Source organism: Vicia villosa, linkage group LG7 (assembly GCF_029867415.1).
Source record: "Vicia villosa cultivar HV-30 ecotype Madison, WI linkage group LG7, Vvil1.0, whole genome shotgun sequence".
Taxonomy (NCBI): Eukaryota; Viridiplantae; Streptophyta; class Magnoliopsida; order Fabales; family Fabaceae; genus Vicia; species Vicia villosa.
Genome location: NC_081186.1, coordinates 2,137,963 through 2,159,176, shown reverse-complemented (window position 1 = coordinate 2,159,176; position 21,214 = coordinate 2,137,963). Strand labels below are relative to the sequence as shown.

At 35.1% G+C, this 21,214-nt stretch overlaps 1 protein-coding gene across 1 annotated transcript; it reads left to right on the top strand.

Annotated features, from left to right (window-relative positions):
* Nucleotides 1-12,126: 12,126 nt before the first annotated feature.
* LOC131616889 (potassium channel KAT1-like) lies at nucleotides 12,127-15,836 on the top strand. Its single transcript, XM_058888338.1, has 9 exons — nucleotides 12,127-12,668; nucleotides 12,758-12,913; nucleotides 13,009-13,066; nucleotides 13,151-13,468; nucleotides 14,187-14,426; nucleotides 14,520-14,618; nucleotides 14,710-14,928; nucleotides 15,038-15,443; nucleotides 15,554-15,836. The coding sequence occupies exons 1-9, from the start codon at nucleotides 12,271-12,273 to the stop codon at nucleotides 15,682-15,684; spliced, it is 2,025 nt and encodes a 674-aa protein (XP_058744321.1). The 5' UTR covers nucleotides 12,127-12,270; the 3' UTR covers nucleotides 15,685-15,836.
* The last annotated feature ends 5,378 nt before the right edge of the window (nucleotides 15,837-21,214 follow it).

The following is a 21,214-nucleotide window of genomic DNA, read 5'->3' as shown; positions in this document are numbered from 1 at the left end:
AGTTAGGAGAGACATGTTTGTTGACGAGAAAAAAATGGTGGTTCTGATGATAAGTTGCTCTGATGAAAGTATAAGAGGTGATGAAGAAACTGAACAAGTTTGTGAACATATTTATAGCCAAAATGCATAGGTGAGGACGAGATTCCCTGCAGTGTCTCGTCTTGTCATGTCTGTGGTGGGGACGAGATTCCCTGCAGTGTCTCTTCTTGTCATGTCTGTGGTGGGGACGAGATTCCCTGCAGTGTCTCGTCTTGTCATGTCTGTGGTGGGGACGAGATTCCCTGCAGTGTATCGTCTTGTCATGTCTGTGGTGGGGACGAGATTCCCTGCAGTGTATCGCCTTGTCATGTCTGTGGTGGGGACGAGATTCCCTGCAGTGTCTCGTCTTGTCATGTCTGTGGTGGGGACGAGATTCCCTGCAGTGTCTCGTCTTGTCATGTCTGTGGTGGGGACGAGATTCCCTGCAGTGTACAACTTCTGACAGAAACTAAAACATCTAAGAAATTACTACGGTTAAAGCAAAACAACCGGTTTTGGCAATTAACACAATTAACACAACGACCACATTTATTTTAATTGAACGATCCGGTTTTGGCAACACAAAACAACCGGTATATCACGATATTACAATGCAAAATAACACATAACAACTTGTAGTACACGCTCGATCATTGCAACAAACACAACAACACTTAATCTAAACTACTCAAGTATCACTGCAAGAACAAGTGGATTTTCAACGCCTCGGTTAACCTCTCCACTATGTGTCCAAAACATTAGATCCACGTCCACATCGTCTTTCACACGGTCCCAATAATACATGTAGGTGCCTTCTGGATTATTATCCGTCAACGTAATGTATGGACAACGGTAATCTATCTGTTTAACTTTTCTGGTCGGACCATCTAGTTGACGAAACCCAGTGTTGATGGCTCTAACAATTCTCTGGAAATTCCAATGGGGGTTAAGGCAGACACGCATGTGACTACCTTCCTCAAAAAAGACGACAGCCCAAACTGAGTTCATTTTTTAGTGTTTGCAGTAAGAATGAAGAAAGAGTTGGTACTTCAACTCCACACACACACACCTTTATTTATAGTGGGTGAAATACAGAGGAAAATAATTTTGTTAATTATTAATAACTTAAATAGTAATTGGAAACTTTGTAATGTAAAAAAAACATTTCATTAATATATGCTCAGAGCATTTAATTGGACGGTACAGAAGTAGCTGAAATGATAAAGAAACTGCAACATCTAGGATATTACAACGGTTAGGACAATGTCTTCTCTGTCCTCCATCATTCGAGTGCATTGAATGTCGTCCTCCATTGTCTCCCACCAACGCTGTCTTTCAAGAAAAACACCTCCCCTTGTTCTAAGTCTCTTGATAGATCTGATTTGTTCGCCTGGACTCCACTCTCCGTCCAAAAACCTAAGGAGGGTTCTCTTAAGCTGGTCCATGGATTGAATGTTCCAAAACATTACCTACATGGGAGGTTTGACGGCAGAGAAAATAACATATCCATTCCTTCGACGATAGTCCGGTTGATAGTCGAAACGCCTCACAGGTGGTGGAGGCTCAGAAGTCCGGTGTGTGCTATCTGGCCTTATTCGAGATCTCATTTTTGCGTGTGTGTACTAATGCACACAGGAAACCCTAATTTATAGAGGGACGGACGCCTTGCCTTAGGTCTTTATCACAATTAGGGTTTCATATACAAGGGAAAAACGTAAACCCTAATTTTGAAGAAAAAAATTAGGGCCCCACATGGTCCCCACCTGTTTTCTGTCCTTCGCATGCGTCCGAAACGAGTTCCTGTACCCTAGCATGCGCCTGTTGTAACACCCGTATATTTTAATTTTTAATTTAAATGGAAATTTAATTAATAATTAGAATTATAGGTGGTTGTGGGAATTAATTGGAAAAGGATGGTTTATGGTGTTGGGCCAAGTGTGATGTTAAGGAATGAGGGGGTGTTATGTTAGTAAAAGTTTTATTCCAATTAAAAGGTTATTTTATAAAATAATAAGGAATTGAGAATAAGAAAAGGAACGTGAAAAGCAGAGCAGACACTACGCCAAATATGATCTTTTGCAGCACCCCTACGAGAGCGCTTTTAGGGAAAAGCGCTCTTATAGATTTCGCTAAAAACAAAACAAAAAAAACAAGGGAAAAAGCGCTGGTAAATGGTGGGGGTACGAGAGCGCTTTCTAGAAAGCGCTGGTAAAGGGGGGGGTACGAGAGCGCTTTCTAAAAGCGCTCTTATAGGGGGTGGGTATGAAAGCGCTTTCTAAAAGCGCTCTTATAGGGGGTGGGTATGAAAGCGCTTTTAAAAGCGCTCTTATAGGGGGTAGGTACGAAAGCGCTTTTAGTAATAAAGCGCTGGTATAAAGGGGCATATGAAAGCGCTTCTGAAAAGCGCTCTAGTAGCCTTTTTTTAAATTTATATTTCATAAAATTAAAACACCCTATTTGTTTCAGAAAACAAAAAAGGGTCTTCTTCTTCCTCGCTCATCACCCAGTCTCTCACATCTCTCGTTGTCTCTCACAAACCTTTAACTCTCTCTCTACAACACATCTCTCGCCGTCTCTCACAAAACAACTTGCCGCCGCCTCCGTTCGTACTCCCTCCGCCGCCCACTGTTCGTATTCCCTCCGACGGTTGCAGTTGCAGAGCTGCCGTTCGTACTCCCTCCGTCGTCGTACTCCCAAAACAACTAGCCGCCGCCGCCGTTCGTACTCCCTTCGAGAAAAAACGCAGGTTCGAACCCTATCCCTATGAACTGATTTTGGATTTGTGTTTGGTATTTCATACCTTGTTACTTTCTGATGGCAATGTCAAAAAGAAGTTCTGCTATTGTGGTTTTGTGGATTGTACTGCTATTGTGGTTCTGCTATTTTGGATTTGTATTTGGTTTTGTGGATTTGTATTTGTGGATTGTACTGCTATTGTGGTTCTGCTATTTTGGATTATACTGTTTTGGAATTCTTGCTGGCTAGAGTTGGAGGACAGATTTTTGTTTGTTTGAAGGGTAGAGAGTGTTTCTAATGCAGGTTGATTGTTGTTTGTGGTACTGCATTTGGGATAAATTCAATTCTATCTCTTTGCTCACTTATTTCTAATGTTTGCAACTTTTCCTATTTATACTTTAGAGTTGAGCATTTGAGTGCAGTATTTCAGACTTGTCCTCTGTTGTTTTTTCCACTACTTTTAACTCATAAAAATGCTTTGAAATGTGGTTGTACGAAGGTATATAGATGCAGGAATTTTGGTGTTGCTTTAGTGATTGATAATGTGAATTGTATTGCTTATTTGGTGGACATTTGATGCTGGAAATTTCTATGATGGTTGGTGGTGTTGTTAACATGTAAATTGAGAGAATGATGAGTTTCAATGGTGTTGAAATGCTGGAAATTAAATGGACAATTGATAATAGTGTTGTTTTGAGTTCATTGCAACTTGTTAGAGCATGAAAAATGGTAATGACATTAGTGTTTTGGTGCTAATTAGAGCAGGTCGAGCAGCTGAAAATTAATTGGTACCATGTTTATGTGAATTATTGTGCATTTTAAATAATTGAGTTCTAGATTGGGTTTATTTTGATATTTGTTAGTAGTGGTGTATTTAACTGCATCGTGTATATGTTTAATTTTACAGTTACTTTGAAGTCTCTGGTTTCTACTTGTACAACGCCGATTCAAACCTACCCATCTCCCACATCAAGTCTAACTCAGGTTACTATCCCTTTCTTCTTGCTTATAATTTGTTGTTTTCTGCTTAATTTCAATTTCAATTTATATGAGAACCATAACTTAAAGATGATGGATTATTATATCATGTGTTGTTAACATGATATTAGAGGATATTACCTTGAAATAAGGTAATGTCTTCTTTAAGAAATCGGGTATTCTGATTAGGTATTCTGATTAGGTATTCTATTATTCACACTTTATAGGATCTCACTAGGTATTTTGATCAAGACATAATGATGATAGCTATTTATTATCTTGACAGAATTCCTTAGTACCTGATAGAGAAACCAAGAAGCATTTGTTTAGCTTAATTAAGTCATGGATAAGACATGGATGAGATCAAACCGATTGTCGAAAGAGTACGAGAAAGGGGTATGGAAATTCGTTGAGTTTGCGGTTGCGCACTCCGAAGACCCGCTTCGAATGCCGTGTCCTTGCTTGGGTTGCTGTTATGGGGATAAGGTTGACGGGAAAAAGTTGGGATCCCATTTACTACGGTTTGGAATTGATAGAAGTTATACATGTTGGACAATGCATGGTGAGAAAAGTAACGGGAATGCTGGGTCGAGTTGTAATAGGAAGTATGCTTCAAACGACGATTGCACAGACACATACGATTGCGATCGAGTCGAAGAGATTGCAGAAGCGCTTGAAGAAGATCTTGCGGATTGTCCCAAAATGTTTGAGAGGTTGGTAAGCGATGCAGAGAAACCGTTGTATGATGGTTGTTCAAAATTCACAAGATTGTCTGCGGTGTTAAAGTTGTACAACTTAAAGGCGGACAATGGATGGTCGGATAAAAGTTTCACAGAGTTATTAGCCCTTATGAAAGATATGCTACCAGAGGATAATGTTCTTCCCAATCGAACGTATGAAGCCAAAAAGATGTTGTCCTCTATTGGCATGAGCTATGATAAGATACATGCATGTCCAAACGATTGCGTTTTGTTTCGAAACGAGTATGCAGCGTTGAATGAGTGTCCTAAATGTGGTGCCCCTCGATATAAGAAAAAGTTGTCTCCTGCTAAAGTCTTATGGTATTTTCCTATAATTCCGAGATTTAGACGCATGTATCGTAGTGAGACCGATTCAAGACACTTGACTTGGCATGCAGATGAAAGAATTATTGATGGAAAGTTGCGACATCCGGCAGACTCACCACAATGGAAGAAATAAAAGAGGATTTGTGTCATTTTTATATTAAGCGCTTTTTCATGTAGGATTTGTGTCGAATTGAAGTACTATAATATTATTGATGTTGTAATGATGTATATATATAATATTGGATATTATAATGGTATTATATTAGTATATATATATATATTGTCTTACTGATGGCTGAAATAATATCGTCGAAAATAAATTACAGGTCGAAAATATTACAGGCTGAAAACATATTACAGGTCGAAAATATTACAGGTCGACTGGGAGGATTAAATTACAGGCTGCACATTAAAATACCTCATTTAGCTACTAAAGCGCTTTTTAAAAAAGCGCTCTTAAAGGACAACATACTAAAGCGCTTCTATTTAAAAGCGCTGCCAAAGATTACTAAAAAAGCAAAAAAAAAAAAAAACAACATACTAAAGCGCTTTTGTAAAAGCGCTCTTATAGGGGGGGCTATAAGAGCGCTTTTTCTGGAAAAAGCGCTCTTAAAGCCCACCCTATAAGAGCGCTTTTACAAAAGCGCTTTAGTATGTTGCGTTTTTTTTTAATTTTTTCTCTCACAGGTGGGCCTATCACAGCGCTTTTCTGGAAAAAGCGCACTTAAAGGGGGGCCTACCAGAGCGCTTTTACCTGAAAAGCGCTCTTAAAGGGGGGCCTACAAGAGCGCTTTTTCCAGAAAAGCGCTCTTATAGGGGGGCCTACCAGAGCGCTTTTAAAAGCGCTTTCGTAGCCTATGCCAGCGCTGGCTTTGGCAGCGCTTTAAAGCGCTGTTAAAGGCCAAAAAAAGCGCTTTAAAAGCCCTTCCTCGTTGTAGTGAGAGGAGATGAGGGATTGGGAAGCTGGTAACGTGAAGAGGAGCAATGGAGGGAGAGACCAATCAAGAATCTTTGGCTAAGGTAAGGGGGGACTCTCCGGTTATCATCTATTATCGTATTCTTGGATAATAATATTGATTAGGGATGTTGTTGAGTCAATTGGATTATATGTCGGGTTTAGGGAGGTTATGAATTGATGAAAATTGCATGGATTATTAATTGATTATGTGTTGTTTTGATGTGTGATGATGAATAATGATGCAATTGATGATTAACTTCCTGTATATGACGTTTAGAGTCAGTTTTGGACTCAGATTGAGTCAGATCGCAGGATCTGACGCAGACCCGAAAATCTGTGAAATCGCCAGTTCGCGCCGCGTCCTAGTGTTGGCGCCGCGAAGGCGTACTTTTTCCTCGCATCGCGCCGTGTGCATAGGTTGGCGCCGCGAACGTGTTTGTGTGATTCAGGTCGCGCCGCGAAGTCTTGGTTGCGCCGCGTGCTGTAGCGTTAGTTGTTTTCTTGAAAGGTTAAATGATGTGTAACTTTCGAACCGTAGGTCCGTTTTTAGTGTCGTTTCGAGCACGATGAATCTTATGAAATAGCCTATGTTTTAAATGATGAAATGAGGTGTGAATCCAATTATTTTTAAATATGATTTTATTTCTTGGTGTATGATGTATTGTACATATATGTGATGAGATGTGTTAAATACATGATATGTTGAAATATTAATCATGTGACGATTTGTTTAATTGGATGATGTATTGTTGACATATATGATGAAATGTGACAATATGAGATGTTGTTTTGAAAAACATTATGATGTGATGATTTGTTTAGAGTCGTATGATGATGACTGATTTGCTTTGAAATGATGTGAATACATGTGTGTCCTTATTTTTGATGATGATGATTGATGTGGACACTTGTATGTTCTTTAATGATGATGATGATGATGATTGATTATATTTGAATGATGCTAATGTATATAAACATACTTTGATGATGATGATGACGATGATGATGATGATGAAATGGGTATTTAATGATGTTACTCATTAGACTTGACGATGGTATAGTATGTTGTATATGCTGCATTCATTCATGTTCATTGATGATACTGTATCCATAAGGGTGTGTTGGATCAGTGAAGGGCATGATTCCCATTGTGTGGAATCTGTGCTGGCAGGGCCGTATCTTGATGATGTTGGATCGGTCATGGGTTATTCCCATTTGATGAGGTTGGTACCACGTGCATAGTGTCAGTTCATACATATGCATACTTTTATAACATGATTGGATGTATTCCAGTGTTATAAATATTGATGATGTGTTAGTTGTGTGTTTTGTTGAATTAATGTTGAGTATGATTGTCTGTTTGAAAGATGTGTTCTGTTGATGTTTGTGTAAACGATAGATGTTCCTGATAATCTGAATATGATGAAATTGGGTGAATGATATAACTATGATGTGTTGTTATTTAAGATGCAATAACATTTGTTAACTGTGATGAGACTCACCCTTACTGTTGACATTTTCAGATTGAGGATAGCTGCTTTCGACTTGGTGAGGATTAGCTCATAAGTCAGTGTATTAGGGTAGCGTCAGGTGTCATGCTCTGATATTGTAACACTGGGGGAACGTTAGATTAGAGTTTATGATGATACTCTATCGTGTTGTTATTGTATTAAATTATGTGGGATATTGCATAGATGATGTTATGCTTATCCGTATGATGAATTTTCCGCTGTGTAAACATGAGATGTTTATGTATTATGACAGATTGTTCCTTAGTGAAAGCATGACAATGAATTTATGATAATTTGTTTTAAATTGAATTGTGGCACCCTTGTTTTCATGTTTTACTCTGAAAATTATTTTATAAATTTCCGTGGGGTTTAGAAGGGTGTTACACCTGTAATGATTCCTGAAGCGATTCCTGATAGATTCCTGCAACGATTCCCCCTAAGGTTCGATATCTCAAGCCCACACCTGCGTCACCACTAACATGGCGCAAGATCATCGAAAACTCAGTCATGACATGATATGTCATACCATCATTCCTCTGGTCGAAACTGACCCATCACTGAAGGTGAAGACAATTATTTCTCATTGCGTTTCTGTGTTCAAATACAGACCTTCGTACAGAAAGGCTTGGTTGGCGAAACAGAAAGCAATTGAAAAAGTCTACGGCAACTGGGAGGAATCATACCAACAACTTCCTCGCTACCTGGCTGCACTGCAATTGTATTCACCTGGGACTGTTACTATATTGGAGACACTGCCGGCACAGTCCCAAGACGGAACCCCTCTCGAAGGTAATGGAATCTTCCATAGACTGTTCTGGGCGTTTCGACCATGCATCATCGGTTTTGGTTTTTGCAAGCCGATTATTCAAATTGATGGAACATGGCTGTATGGGAAATACAAGGGAACTTTGCTGATGGCGGTCGCGCAGGATGGAAACAGCAACATTTTTCCAATAGCCTTTGCTCTGGTAGAAGGAGAAATAGCTGCTGCTTGGAGTTTCTTTCTGAAGAATCTCCGAGCTAGAGTTGCTCCACAACCTAACCTTTGTTTGATTTCGGACAGGCACGCTTCTATTGACAGCGCATACAACAATCCGGCAAATGGTTGGCACAACCCCCCCTCTAAGCATGTCTACTGTATTAGGCATATAGCACAAAATTTTATGAGAGAGATCAAAGATAAATTTTTGAAGAACCACTTGGTGAACGCGGGGTATGCCTTAAACCAACCTGGATTTCAATACTACTGCCGAGAAATAGCGTTGACAAATCCAGATGCAGGGAGGTGGATTGACAGCATTGACAGAGCGAGATAGACTAGGTCATACGACGATGGGGCTAGGTGGGGTCACATGACTACAAATCTTGTGGAATCAATGAACGGGGTTTTCAAAGGCATTCGAAACCTACCTGTAACTGCCTTGGTTAGTGCTACGTATTTTCGGATGGCAACTCTGTTCGCCACAAGAGGTAAGCGGTGGAATTCAGTGTTACAAACACAACAGGTCTACAGCGATGTGTGTATGAAATATATACAACAGGAATCTGCCAAGGGTAACACTCACCGAGTGACCGAGTTCGACCGTCATGGCCACACCTTCAGTGTAAAGGAAACAATTGACCACAACCAGGGACTTCCACGACAACAGTATCGCGTCAATATCCCAGATCGTTGGTGCGACTGTGGCCAATTTCAAGCATATCGCATGCCTTGCTCCCATGTCCTTGCAGCATGTTCACATACTCACTTTGATGCATTATCTTTGGTATCAGAAATTTACAAGGTATCAACGTTGCTCAACGTATACGACAATTACTTTCCGGTGGTAGCAATGGAAGCATATTGGCCTGTGTACGAGGGGGAAACAGTTTGGCATAACGATTTAATGCGTCGGAATAAAAGCGGTCGACCAAACAGCAGGTGTATTAGAACCGAGATGGACGTAACTGAAAAAATGCAGAGGAAGTGTAGTATATGTCGTGAGGTAGGACATAATAGGACCAAATGTCCCAATCGTGGATCTAGCTCCACAACATAGTTTTTACTTTCAATGATATTTGTAATTTACTTTTTCAATGAAATGAACTTTTTTCATAGATTTTATGGGTTACAACACAAAAAACATTACCAAAAAAATAATGGATTCAGGATACATATTGAAAGAAATTACCAAATATTACCATGGAAAAAATATTTGGAACCAATAATATTTACAAACATTTAAGAGAAAATATTACCGAAAACATTAATGTTGAAAGAAAAAAATTACCGAAAAAAAATTACCATGGAAAAAAAAATTACCGAAAAAATTATATAAAAAAATAATGTTGAAAGAATATTTGAAAAATATAATATAAAAAAATTTAAGAGAAAATATGTTAAAGAAAAAAATAACAAAAAAAAAAAAGAAAAAAAAAATAAGGGGGGGTGTTGTCGCCAGGGGGGGTGGCGACAACACCTAAAATTTGCATGCAGGCGCCAGACCCACTGGCGACAACGTCTTGGGCTGAGTGTTGTCGCCACACCCCTGGCGACAACGTGGTGCAGATAGCAAAAAAGTGACATTTGGAGAATTTTTTTGAAAACATGGTTATTTCTGGAATTTTTTTTAATTGTTATTCAAAAAAAAAATTCACAAAAGAATCTTAATGTTCCAAACCATGTCAAGGATATTCCAATCCTCACCTCTAAAAATGATGCTATTTCTAACATTCCAAATCGACCACACAATCGCCAACCATATAATACCTTCTCTACCTTTTTTCACCCTCTTAGATTTACAAAAACAAAACCAATTCATGTAAGTTTCAATCAAAGATAACTCCCCTCACAAAACAAAACCAATCCAAGAAGCCATATCCCTCCAAATTAACAAAGAAGCTCGACAAGAAAGAAGAAGATGAAGCAAAGTACTATTAAAAGTACTGGGAGTGTTGTTTGGTTTTAAAAGTAATTCTAGAACAATTTATTTATCAAAATAAATCGTGAAAAAAATATAATTTATAAAATGCATTAAAAAACTTTAAGATAGTTTTTAAAATTATATTAAATTTCTAAAAGGTAAGATTTTTAAAGTTATTTATTTGAAATAATTTTATTTAAAACAATTTTAATACTAAGTAAACAATTTGTGCTTCTGATTATTTTAAAATTAATATTATTTTTTAGAAATTTTTTTAGTCATGAAAAGATTTGTAATTTAGATTATTTTAATTTTAAATAAACTAATAATATACATTTAAATCATATTTTACATTCATATCCTAACAAAATATCAAGTATGTTTATAATAAATATATTAATATTAATTTAATAATTAAATAAAAATACTTTCGTTGAAAATATAAAAAGTATACAACCACATAATTATAATATATAGAAAATAGTACTATCATTCTAACAAAATATTATAATTTATAATGCGGGTAGAGTTTGCTGTGTTATGAACTCAGGTAATCAAAATTTGTATTGGGTTGGAGTATTTTTTTGGACTTTCATCCATAAAAAAATTTATTATAATATGATATTTTAATCTAATTGTAAAAAGTATATATATATATATATTTTTACACTGTCAACCAATGACAACCACGTAAAGCACCAAGTTATACTATAAAATTTAAAATACTTTTATTATTTAGCACTTTAAAATAGTCTGATTAGATGTTTGTGTAAATTTTTTTACACTGACAGTATACTACCATTAACCTCTATATATATAAAATTTATACTATTATTAATGGTTTATACTATTATTAATGATTTATACTATTATTAAAATGTAATATTAAAATTACGGTAAAAGTTATTATTTCTTATTATAATAGTAACATCTTTGTAAATGTTATTAATATTGAAGTTTTATGTATCACTTGTAAGTATTTCAATTTCTATTTTCTGGGAAATCAGGAAAAAAAAATCCTTACTTAGTTATTAAGTTTTATAAAATTTATTTATTTTTAAATATATTAATCTTAAATGGTAATTCTTATTAAAATAAGTTTTTTTTATGAATATTCTTTTAAACAACTTTTGCCTTAAAAATAGCTTGTAAAATATACGAAGTTGTTGTTGGGTGATTTCATTATTTTACAATAGCTTGTAAAATAATGAAATCACCCAACAACAACTTCGTATATTTTTCATTTTAAAACGTCAAAGGCTTAGTTTTAAAAACCCTAAAACTTGATAGCTATTGTGAAAGATAAAAACCCTAAAATTTTACACCTAAATTTTAGCCAACTGAATCAAGAGCTATAACAAACTATATATACAGTAAAGCTACCATTTTTAATTTAAGTTCCACACTTCAAGTGTGGTTCTCCCATATATTCATAAGATCAACATTAATTTCAATTAACTCTACATGTTTCTTACTCTTCTTTAACTCAAGTTAGTTGTTCTCTTAATTTTGGGGAATCTTTTCATAGCATAAACTTTGGGATTCTCTTACAAAAGGGTAAGCACATATAAGATAAAGATTATTGGTATAAATGTATCCTAAATAGAATCTCTTTCAATTGAATTCCACTTCTATCTTTCCGTTTTAAATGAAACACTTCTATTTGTTGAGTAAAAATCCTGGTTCCAGAACAATCATAGGTTACTGTTACAAATTACAATAGTAGATTTCATTTTCCATGTGAAAGAAATTTAGGTATAAACATAAGTCAAGTCACACACAATTTTCAGCATAGCATATATACAAGTTTGTTATCGTTTTGCTTCTTCTATTCCATTTTATCGTAACTTTATTTTACCACCACAATTTGACAACTACATTTCATCATCATATATAAATATATATATCATGTGCAAAAGTTTCTTGATTATTCCTTTAAAGTGTATATTAATATCACAGGCATCTCAACAAAAAGTGCAAAGGAATCACCAGCTCAACTTAGTCAAAACGGCATTCCTATAAATATGCTTATTTTCTAATGGATCGATTCAATTCAATTCAACTGCATCTTCTTTAGCCTCAAAGGATTCAAGCCGGTCATGTCTTTCTCATGTGTGAAGAGATTTTTCAAGCGGTTTTGGGTTGTTGACGAATTCCATACCGGAACTTTTCCGTATGGCAACTTTCTGTCTGCTGATATCTTGCCTTCTCTTGGAGCAAGAATTAACCCGGAAACAAGGTTAAGAAGACACATAATCTCTCCTTTCAATCCAAAGCATAGGGCTTGGGAGATGTGGTTGATACTTCTGGTGATTTATTCTGCATGGATATGCCCCTTTCATTTTGCTTTTCTACCTGATAAGCATCCGACGCTGCTAATCATCGATAACATTATCAATGCTTTCTTCGCAATCGATATAGTGTTGACATTCTTTGTTGCTTATGTTGATGATCATTCTTACGTTCTTATTGATGAGCCTAAGAAAATTGCAGTCAGGTACATACCAAACTGCTTGATTATTTTTACTTTTTCTTCTGTCTATAAATAAATTTTGATCATGATGAAATTTTTTATTACATTTACAGGTACCTATGTACTTGGTTTATCTTTGATGTTTCTTCGACGGCGCCTTTGCAATCTATTATCTCCTTGTTCACTAAACATAGCGGCGCGATTGGGTTCAAACTTCTTAATATGCTTCGGTTATGGCGTCTGAGACGAGTCAGTTCTCTCTTTGCAAGGTCCACCATCATATCATACTCAAAATCTTATGCTTTTTAACCATATAAGATTTTAAATCACAATCATATCGCGACTATTAATATTGTTCTTTCAGGCTAGAGAAAGATATTCGCTTCAATTACTTTTGGACTAGGTGTATAAAGCTCATTGCTGTAAGTTTATAAAACAAAATAGTATTCCTAATTCCTAATTAAAATTTCATAAATATTAATAGTATATTTTGACGAAATTTTCAGGTGACATTGTTTGCAATACACTTTGCTGGATGCTTTATCTATTTCATTGCAGACAGGCACACTGATTCAAGTGATACATGGATTGGTTCTGTGTATCCAAAATTCAAAGAAACATCTATTTGGGATAGATATGTGACATCAATTTATTGGGCTATTGTCACACTCACTACAACTGGGTATGGCGATTTGCATCCTGTCAATCCTAAAGAAATGATTTTTGATATTTTCTTCATGCTGTTCAACTTGGGATTAGATGCTTATATCATTGGAAATATTACAAATCTTGTTGTTCAATGGACAAGCCATACCAGAACTTTTGTAAGTTTTCTTATCCTATTCTTTTTATATCTTCATTAATTTGATTTATGACTTTAATTAATATCCACCAATTAGGCATTATTTTTTATGTTGGAACCATAGAATCATTTCTTCAGTGTGAATCTCCCATGTGACCTTTATTTTTTTTTAGGAAATTCTAAGCATCGAATCTAAAAATTGTCCAACACTTTATGACTACCTTAATAGAGCCATTAGATGTTAAGCCAAAATTAATCCTTCAATTAAAGCATGTCAGCAAACAAAAATATATTTGTGGACCATTTGTTTTGTCGTCTAGTGGTGGCAGGGAAAAAGTGTATTATACCCACTAACATGGGTCCAAAATATAAGCACAAGTACATCTTACAAATATATGGGAGCCCATAATTTTAAATTAAACTTTACAACCGTGATTGCGGCTGCAATATTATTAATGTAATAGTTATAGTTGTATCTCTAATTATATTAGACCGTAATTGTAGTGTGATTTAAAATTACGTGTCCAATTGTATTAGAAATTTCTTGTGATAATAAAAGCTAAAAATTAAGTGTTTTTTGACAGTGTATTTAAAATACCTCTCAATTAAAATTCAAACCGATAAAAATCAATATTGTCAAAATTTAATTGAAATTGCTATAAATTTCAGCTAGTAACACACCATCCTTATTGTTTTGGTACTTATTAAATGTGAAATTGTCTTTTTTTTCCCCTTTACAGAGAGATACAGTGAGAGCAGCTTCTGAATTTGTAACAAGAAATCATCTGCCTCATGATACACAAGATCAAATACTATCACACTTATCTTTGAAGTTCAAGACAGATGGGTTAAAGCAACAAGAAACAATAAAGGGCATGCCAAAAGCAATTCGCGCCGCCATTTCACACCAGCTGTTTTATCCAGTTGCGCAGAAATCCTATCTCTTCCAACAAGTTTCACATGACTTTCTTTTTCAACTGGTAACTACTTGACATTCTTTATTTCAATTCATTATTACATGTATTACACAAACAATGGATTATTCTTATTATATGTGACAATGATAATAATAGGTTACAGATATGGAAGCTGAGTATTTTCCACCAAAAGAATATGTTATACTGCAGAATGAATCTCCAACAGATCTTTACATGCTGGTTTCAGGGGCAGTGGTGAGTGAAATTCATGTTAAACACAATTTAAAACCATATATTAAATAAAATTTAAATACATTTCTAATGATTATATTTTAATGTGCTGCAGGAGCTCATTCACACAGTTGACAGTTATGATCAAGTTTCGAAGATGGAAAATGCAGGAGATACATTTGGAGAGATTGGAGTTCTATACAACAGACCACAGCCTTTCAGTGTTAGGACGAGGGAGCTTTCGCAAATATTGAAACTTAGCCGAACTTCGTTGATGAATGTCATACATGCAAATCCAGAAGCAGCACCAGTTATAATGACAAATCTTTTTATGGTAATGAATATATAATTCAACTTCGCCGTAAAAATAGAAGAATCAAAAGTACATTAAAACTATTATCGAAGAAAAAATGACATTCTTGTTGTTTCTCTTCTCTTGACAGATGCTAAAAGCTGAAAAAGATTTTAAATATCCACATATAAGCCCTAGATTGGCACTTCATGAGATGCTTCATGGGAACAACATAAGTGGAAATCCATGTTTTGCATGTACAAATGTTTCGCCCGGGGAAGCTATGTTATATGACATGATGCCAAACATGTTGGATGAAAATCAGCAAGAAAAAGAAGCAAATGAAAAGAGACTAAATCGCGTTAGATGGAAACAGAAATCTCAAGACGACGAGCAACAAAACACGACTCCTCCTCATGAGTATGGAACAAGTAATCATTCAATCAATAAGAGAGTTACCATCCACTTTCTTGGCCAAGACGGAACGGCCTTGCCACCACAAGGTGGAAAACTGATAACTCTACCTGATTCAATAGAAGAGCTTCTCGAGATTGCAGGTAAGCATCCACTTTAACATCATGAAAATGAGAAAACTATACTAAGCAATTCAAAATATTTTAATTTATCTTATTTTCACATTTCTGACAGTAAACTTGTGAAACTGCAGGAAAAAAGTTTGGAATGCCAAAGCCAAACATAATCAAAAGTGCAGAAGATGCGGAGATCGATGATTTATGTGTCATTCGAGACAATGATCATCTGTTTTTTCTTTGCCACGACAAAGAAGTTTTGAGCTAATAGTTTAGATATAAAATTACTAGAATGTAGTAATAACAATATTCAGGTGCACAGAACAAAGATTATATAAATTTCATTGGTGATGGTGTAACCGTGTAATACCTTTTTGTATACAACAATTATGAAAATTTATATTCATCTATTTTACTTTTGCAGCTCATAATGAATGTAGGGTTTATTTGTTACTTATATTACTTATACAATATAATGAGAAAGACACATAGAATCATACACTAAAAATATGATTCTAGGTAGACTAATCATTAATTTGTTAAGAAGATCCAAGAGAGAGAATGTTAGAGAGAGAATCCCCCCTTCTCTCTAACTTTTGCTTTTTTCTGTCTAGTCACAGCTTAGTAGTTTCTTCTTGGTTCGGTATCAAGGTAATGCTGAAGGGTGGAAGAGGGTTGAGAGGAAGACCGGAGGGAAGATCGCTACCAGGGCATGGGACATTGCAGCATAAGTTGGTGATTCACATGTATATTCTCAGCACTCGTTTCTCGATTCACTTTGTACTTTAAGTATAATTGAATTTTGTACAAATTTGAACATACTAAAATCTAACGCTAAGACCTTAATTTATACTAATTCGACCCTAACGGTCTTTTCCTAACGGAGTGCCAGGTTTTCACCTGCATGCTCCTCAATCTTCTAATACTACCACACGTCCTTTTTGAATAATCCTCAATCTTCTAATACTACCACACGTCCTTTTTGAATAAAACAGATCATTTGAATTAAAATCTTCTTCCATTCGAGGTGCCAAAACGCAATCAACGTGGCTGTCAAAGTTTGCTTTCCAATGCTCCAAAATATTCTAAGTCTTTTATCCTTCGCCGTCAAAGATATTTAACTAAAGTTCGCTTCGACGAGGTAAATCCCTTTTTTACATAAACAGAGAATCTCGAATGGCCTTCAAAACCCATGTTTTATGCCTCTCTTCGAGGTATATCCTTTACAAAAAATCTTCCTTCGTTTGTTGAAATCTTTAGCTAATGAATTGCCCCAATAAATGTCTATTTCGAAATTTATATAAAAATGGGCATTTCTTGCGAACTTGATTTCGATAACCAGACCTTCCAATGTCTTTTCAACTCGTGACGTCATGGTCATTATGACCATACGTCCAAACTTCCTATCAAGACGTGCACGAACAGAGTCATGATTATTCTTAGTAAGTAGGAGTGAGGTCTAAAAACTATGCAATTGTCTGCTTACCTTATCACGAGTCTACGCGTGTTCCACTATCTTTTCATCCTTTATTATATTAGAATTGCAAGAGGTGGTCTTTACCTTTAAAAATAATGGAAACTTCTCCTTTCAAACACTTTCCCCGTGTTTTCAAGCAAGCATTTTTCTGCAACTTCTTCCTCTAAAAACTTTGATACTCAAATTTTCCTCATAAATCTCTGCAACAATGTCTTCTGATGATCAAATGACTAAGAATATGCAAACTGATGAAGCTTCTTAACCTATCATGACGATTTCCAGACCGCTGCAAGTGGGAAATAAAGAATTCATATCAGAACCCCCTCTTCTTGAGGAAAAACGCAAAATCTATGTTTCCCAGATAATTATTACTCTTGATATTGCTGGTACAACACATGTGTTCATGGGTCCAATCCCTGACCCTAGCATAAATGTAAACTTTGTGCTATTTCCTAGTTAACATAGGACTAGGCCTATAGTTAGCAAGAACAAAGTAGATGACAAGGGGAAACCCATTCATGATGAAACTGTTGAAATCCAATAAGATCAAGCAACGTCTTCGACGAAAGCTTTGATTTATCCAGACACAATCCATTTAGAGTACATTGTAACACCCCTAAATCTAGACTACTAATTAAAGCATACATTTGCGAAATTCAGAGTAATAAGCATGCATCACATGAGGGCATTACACACATTATTTCCAAAACAATACTTTAACATGCAATGGTCACATACGAGTAACACGGAATTAAAGATTCAAAACAAAACATGCAAAGCTACAGCAGAATAATTGTCTCATCGATAAAATATCCACCATGTCACAATATCTTGGCTCAAAGCCGCACATCAAAATATAAAATATCCCAAATAGGAAATACATATGAGTCAAACAATATCTCATATCATCAATTCAAAGATAATAAACCCAAAATCCCAAGTGTTACATTGACCAGAGCACAATATGACTACCTAGTCAAGACACTCTTAAATTTACACAATAGATATAGGGGGTCGTAGTCCTTTCTTCCTACAAACTTATTGAACATAACATACCCTTCATTATCAATTGATGGTAAACAAAACTTGATCTTAACCACCTTTTTATTGTCGGTGTGGTGCAAGAGATTATAGAGTTTATATTTCAGAACAAAACAGTAATAGGGGTGTTCTCTGCGAGCCTTAAATCAACTGGAGGTTTCACTTCATTGAAGTACACAACTTCGAAAAACCAAAATTGAGACATTGTGAGATATTTTTGTTAACAATATATGGTGCATATTTATACAAATTTTAAACTATTATGTACACAAAATTGTTAGTGCAATCACAATCCTAAAAAGTGTCGAAAAAATATCAACAGTTTAAAATTAACACTACCGAATTTTTTAGGGGCCTGGAAAAAATTCGATATTCTAGATTTTCTTGAAAAATCTATAAAGTTTGACACTGAATTTTTTTTTAAAATGGATATCGAATTTTTTTAAAATGCCAATAAAATGGCTTACTAAATTTTTCGCAGGAGAGAAAAAATTTCAGCATATAATTAATAAAAAGAAGTAAGATAGATATTTTTAGTATTACAAAATATGTGAAGTGTGAAATATGATTTTAGGGGTACCATGTAAAAATAAAATTCTCCTTTTTTTTTTTAATATCAATATGAATATAATTGGATTTGGATGTAGAGCCAAATTTATTAACGAGCCCGACTATTAAAGCTTTTTGGTAAGAAATTGTTATTTACGCCCCTTTATAATGGCACCTACTTTTTCTCATAGTATCTTAAAATTCTCGTGCATTATTGCATTTAGTTACTTGAAAAATGTTATATCATTGAAAATAAATTTCATTCTCGTACCTCACAAAAATAGAACTTAATTAAAAAAATCGAGGCAAATGATTGCTCCATGAACTGAAATACACAACAAATCCTCCTTTAAGTGATTCCGCGTATTGTTATATGGATTACATGGCGTTAATAATACTAACATTTATGGCCAGTTAGTGATTTTTTTTTTTGAATATCCACTTTTTTTAAAAAAATTCAAAAATAACAAAGTTTTCAAAAAAATTACCAAAATGGCTTTTTTTTTTAAAAACAACACGTTGTCGCCAGGGGGTGGCGACAACGTTTAGCCCGAGGTGTCGTCGCCAGTGGGCCTGGCGCCTTCGTTCAAGAAATAGGTGTTGTCGCCACCCCCCTGGCGACAACACCCCCCCCCCCCCTTTTTTTTTCATTTTTTTTATGTTATTTATTTTATTTACTATATTTTCTCCATTATTTTTTTCAACATTATTTTTTTATATTATTTTTTTGGTAATTTTTTTTCCATTATTTTTTTTAACTATTTTTTTTCATTATTTTTTATATTAATTTTTTAGTTGCATCCAGCTGTCCCGGTCGCCTCCTTGGGTGGCGACAACACTTAATATTTGTGCCTATATATAGCAGCTCATCATGCATTCATTCTTCATTATTTTCTCCTTCAATTTTTCCATTTTCACTTCACATTATTGATCATGTCTCGTATAAGGCCGCAGTCATGGGAACGAACATCATCCAGCCGTCCCGTGCCGGCGCCGGAATACAAGAGATGTTATGTGTAACACCCCTTTTCTAACCCCAAATATATCATACAATCAAACATAGTAAGCATGCATAAAGGAAAAAGAGCGCCACATGTTGATTTTCACCAAAACGAAAATCCCAAAACAACATACATACAACATCCATAATATGCAAAGATCATATTGTAACACAATTGTAACCTCATGTTCTCATACATTATGCATAAACGCTTGCGGAAAACAAATTCGAATTGCTATTAAAGATTTCAATGAATATATCCCATACTATATTCATCTACTAAATTCAAATAACATCAATATCTTTGTTACTTGAACATTACAATTCTAGGCTACAACGGCCTTTAAATCAACATATCCAAATGTCATCACATATATTCAACATTCAACAAAACCTAAGAAATAGCAATATTCAAACATGAACATAAGTCTAAGAAAACCCCCAAGTGTTACATGATCAGAGCATATGACTCTCTACCTAATCAAAATGAAACCTCAGAGCTCTTCGGCTAAGCCACGAATCAAGCAACTACTCTTCTGAACCTGCACGTTACCAACCAAGGGTAACATTCAAACAGAAGGGTGAGAATTCAAATTCTAAATAGAAAATATAATAATGGGAAATGTAAAATACAATAAGAATACATTTCAAGAATTCATCTCTCTCCCCATAAACATGCATCATATGCAATTAATCAAGATTCACATGTTGATGTCATACAACATAGCTCACTCAATTCTAAGTGATCAAACATGATTCACATATCCACATATATATATATATATATATATATATATCATTAATACATATAAATTCACATCTATATCACATTTGTTCCAAATCACATATATCACATTCATAACACAACAACAATTCATATCAAATGAATCACCAAATACACATATATATGCATATCCATCTACATCATTCCACACAATTCATATCACATAAATCACATCAACAATAACATTTCACACCGACACGTGCGACTCGAGTGTGACTCAATGCGATATGCATATGGATCCCTCCGTTATCATTTTCGGTCATGCCGATTGCCACTCTCTACGGACAAGATAACCACCTCAAAGCCCCATACTCGTTAAGCTTTCAAACCCCATACTCGTTAGGTTTGGGACAAGTAAATAACCTTCGCGAGATTACCCAACATTGCCACTTTCAAAGACTCATGCTTGTGTACGTGTGCAACACAACAAGACTCATGCATTTAAGACGATCTCTCTATCTCTTAAACTACACAATCGCATCTTTACAATTTTGCACAACATTACACAACATGACTTCTCTTCCAAACAATGCATCAACTAACACACAACAATCAATCACATGTATTCAAGTATAGCATTATCATTTATTCAATCCACATCTCGATACATACACATTTAAATGATCATTATCAACAAGATACATTCAAATAGTACATATAAATGTATATTTATATTCATTCCAACATATCATGGATATCACATCACTTAACACATATATGAATATCAACCACAAGTCTTAATTCATAATACACACATAAGTAATCACATGTTATCCATATATTAACATCCAATTTAAACTATTCCACATCAACTAGCATTTAGAATTCAATCACATAATTCACGGTTATCATATCACATAATACATCCATGAACATTGGTCATGCACAATTCATCCATAACATACACATATAGGTAAATGTTATTCCCAATTATCATCATAATTAAT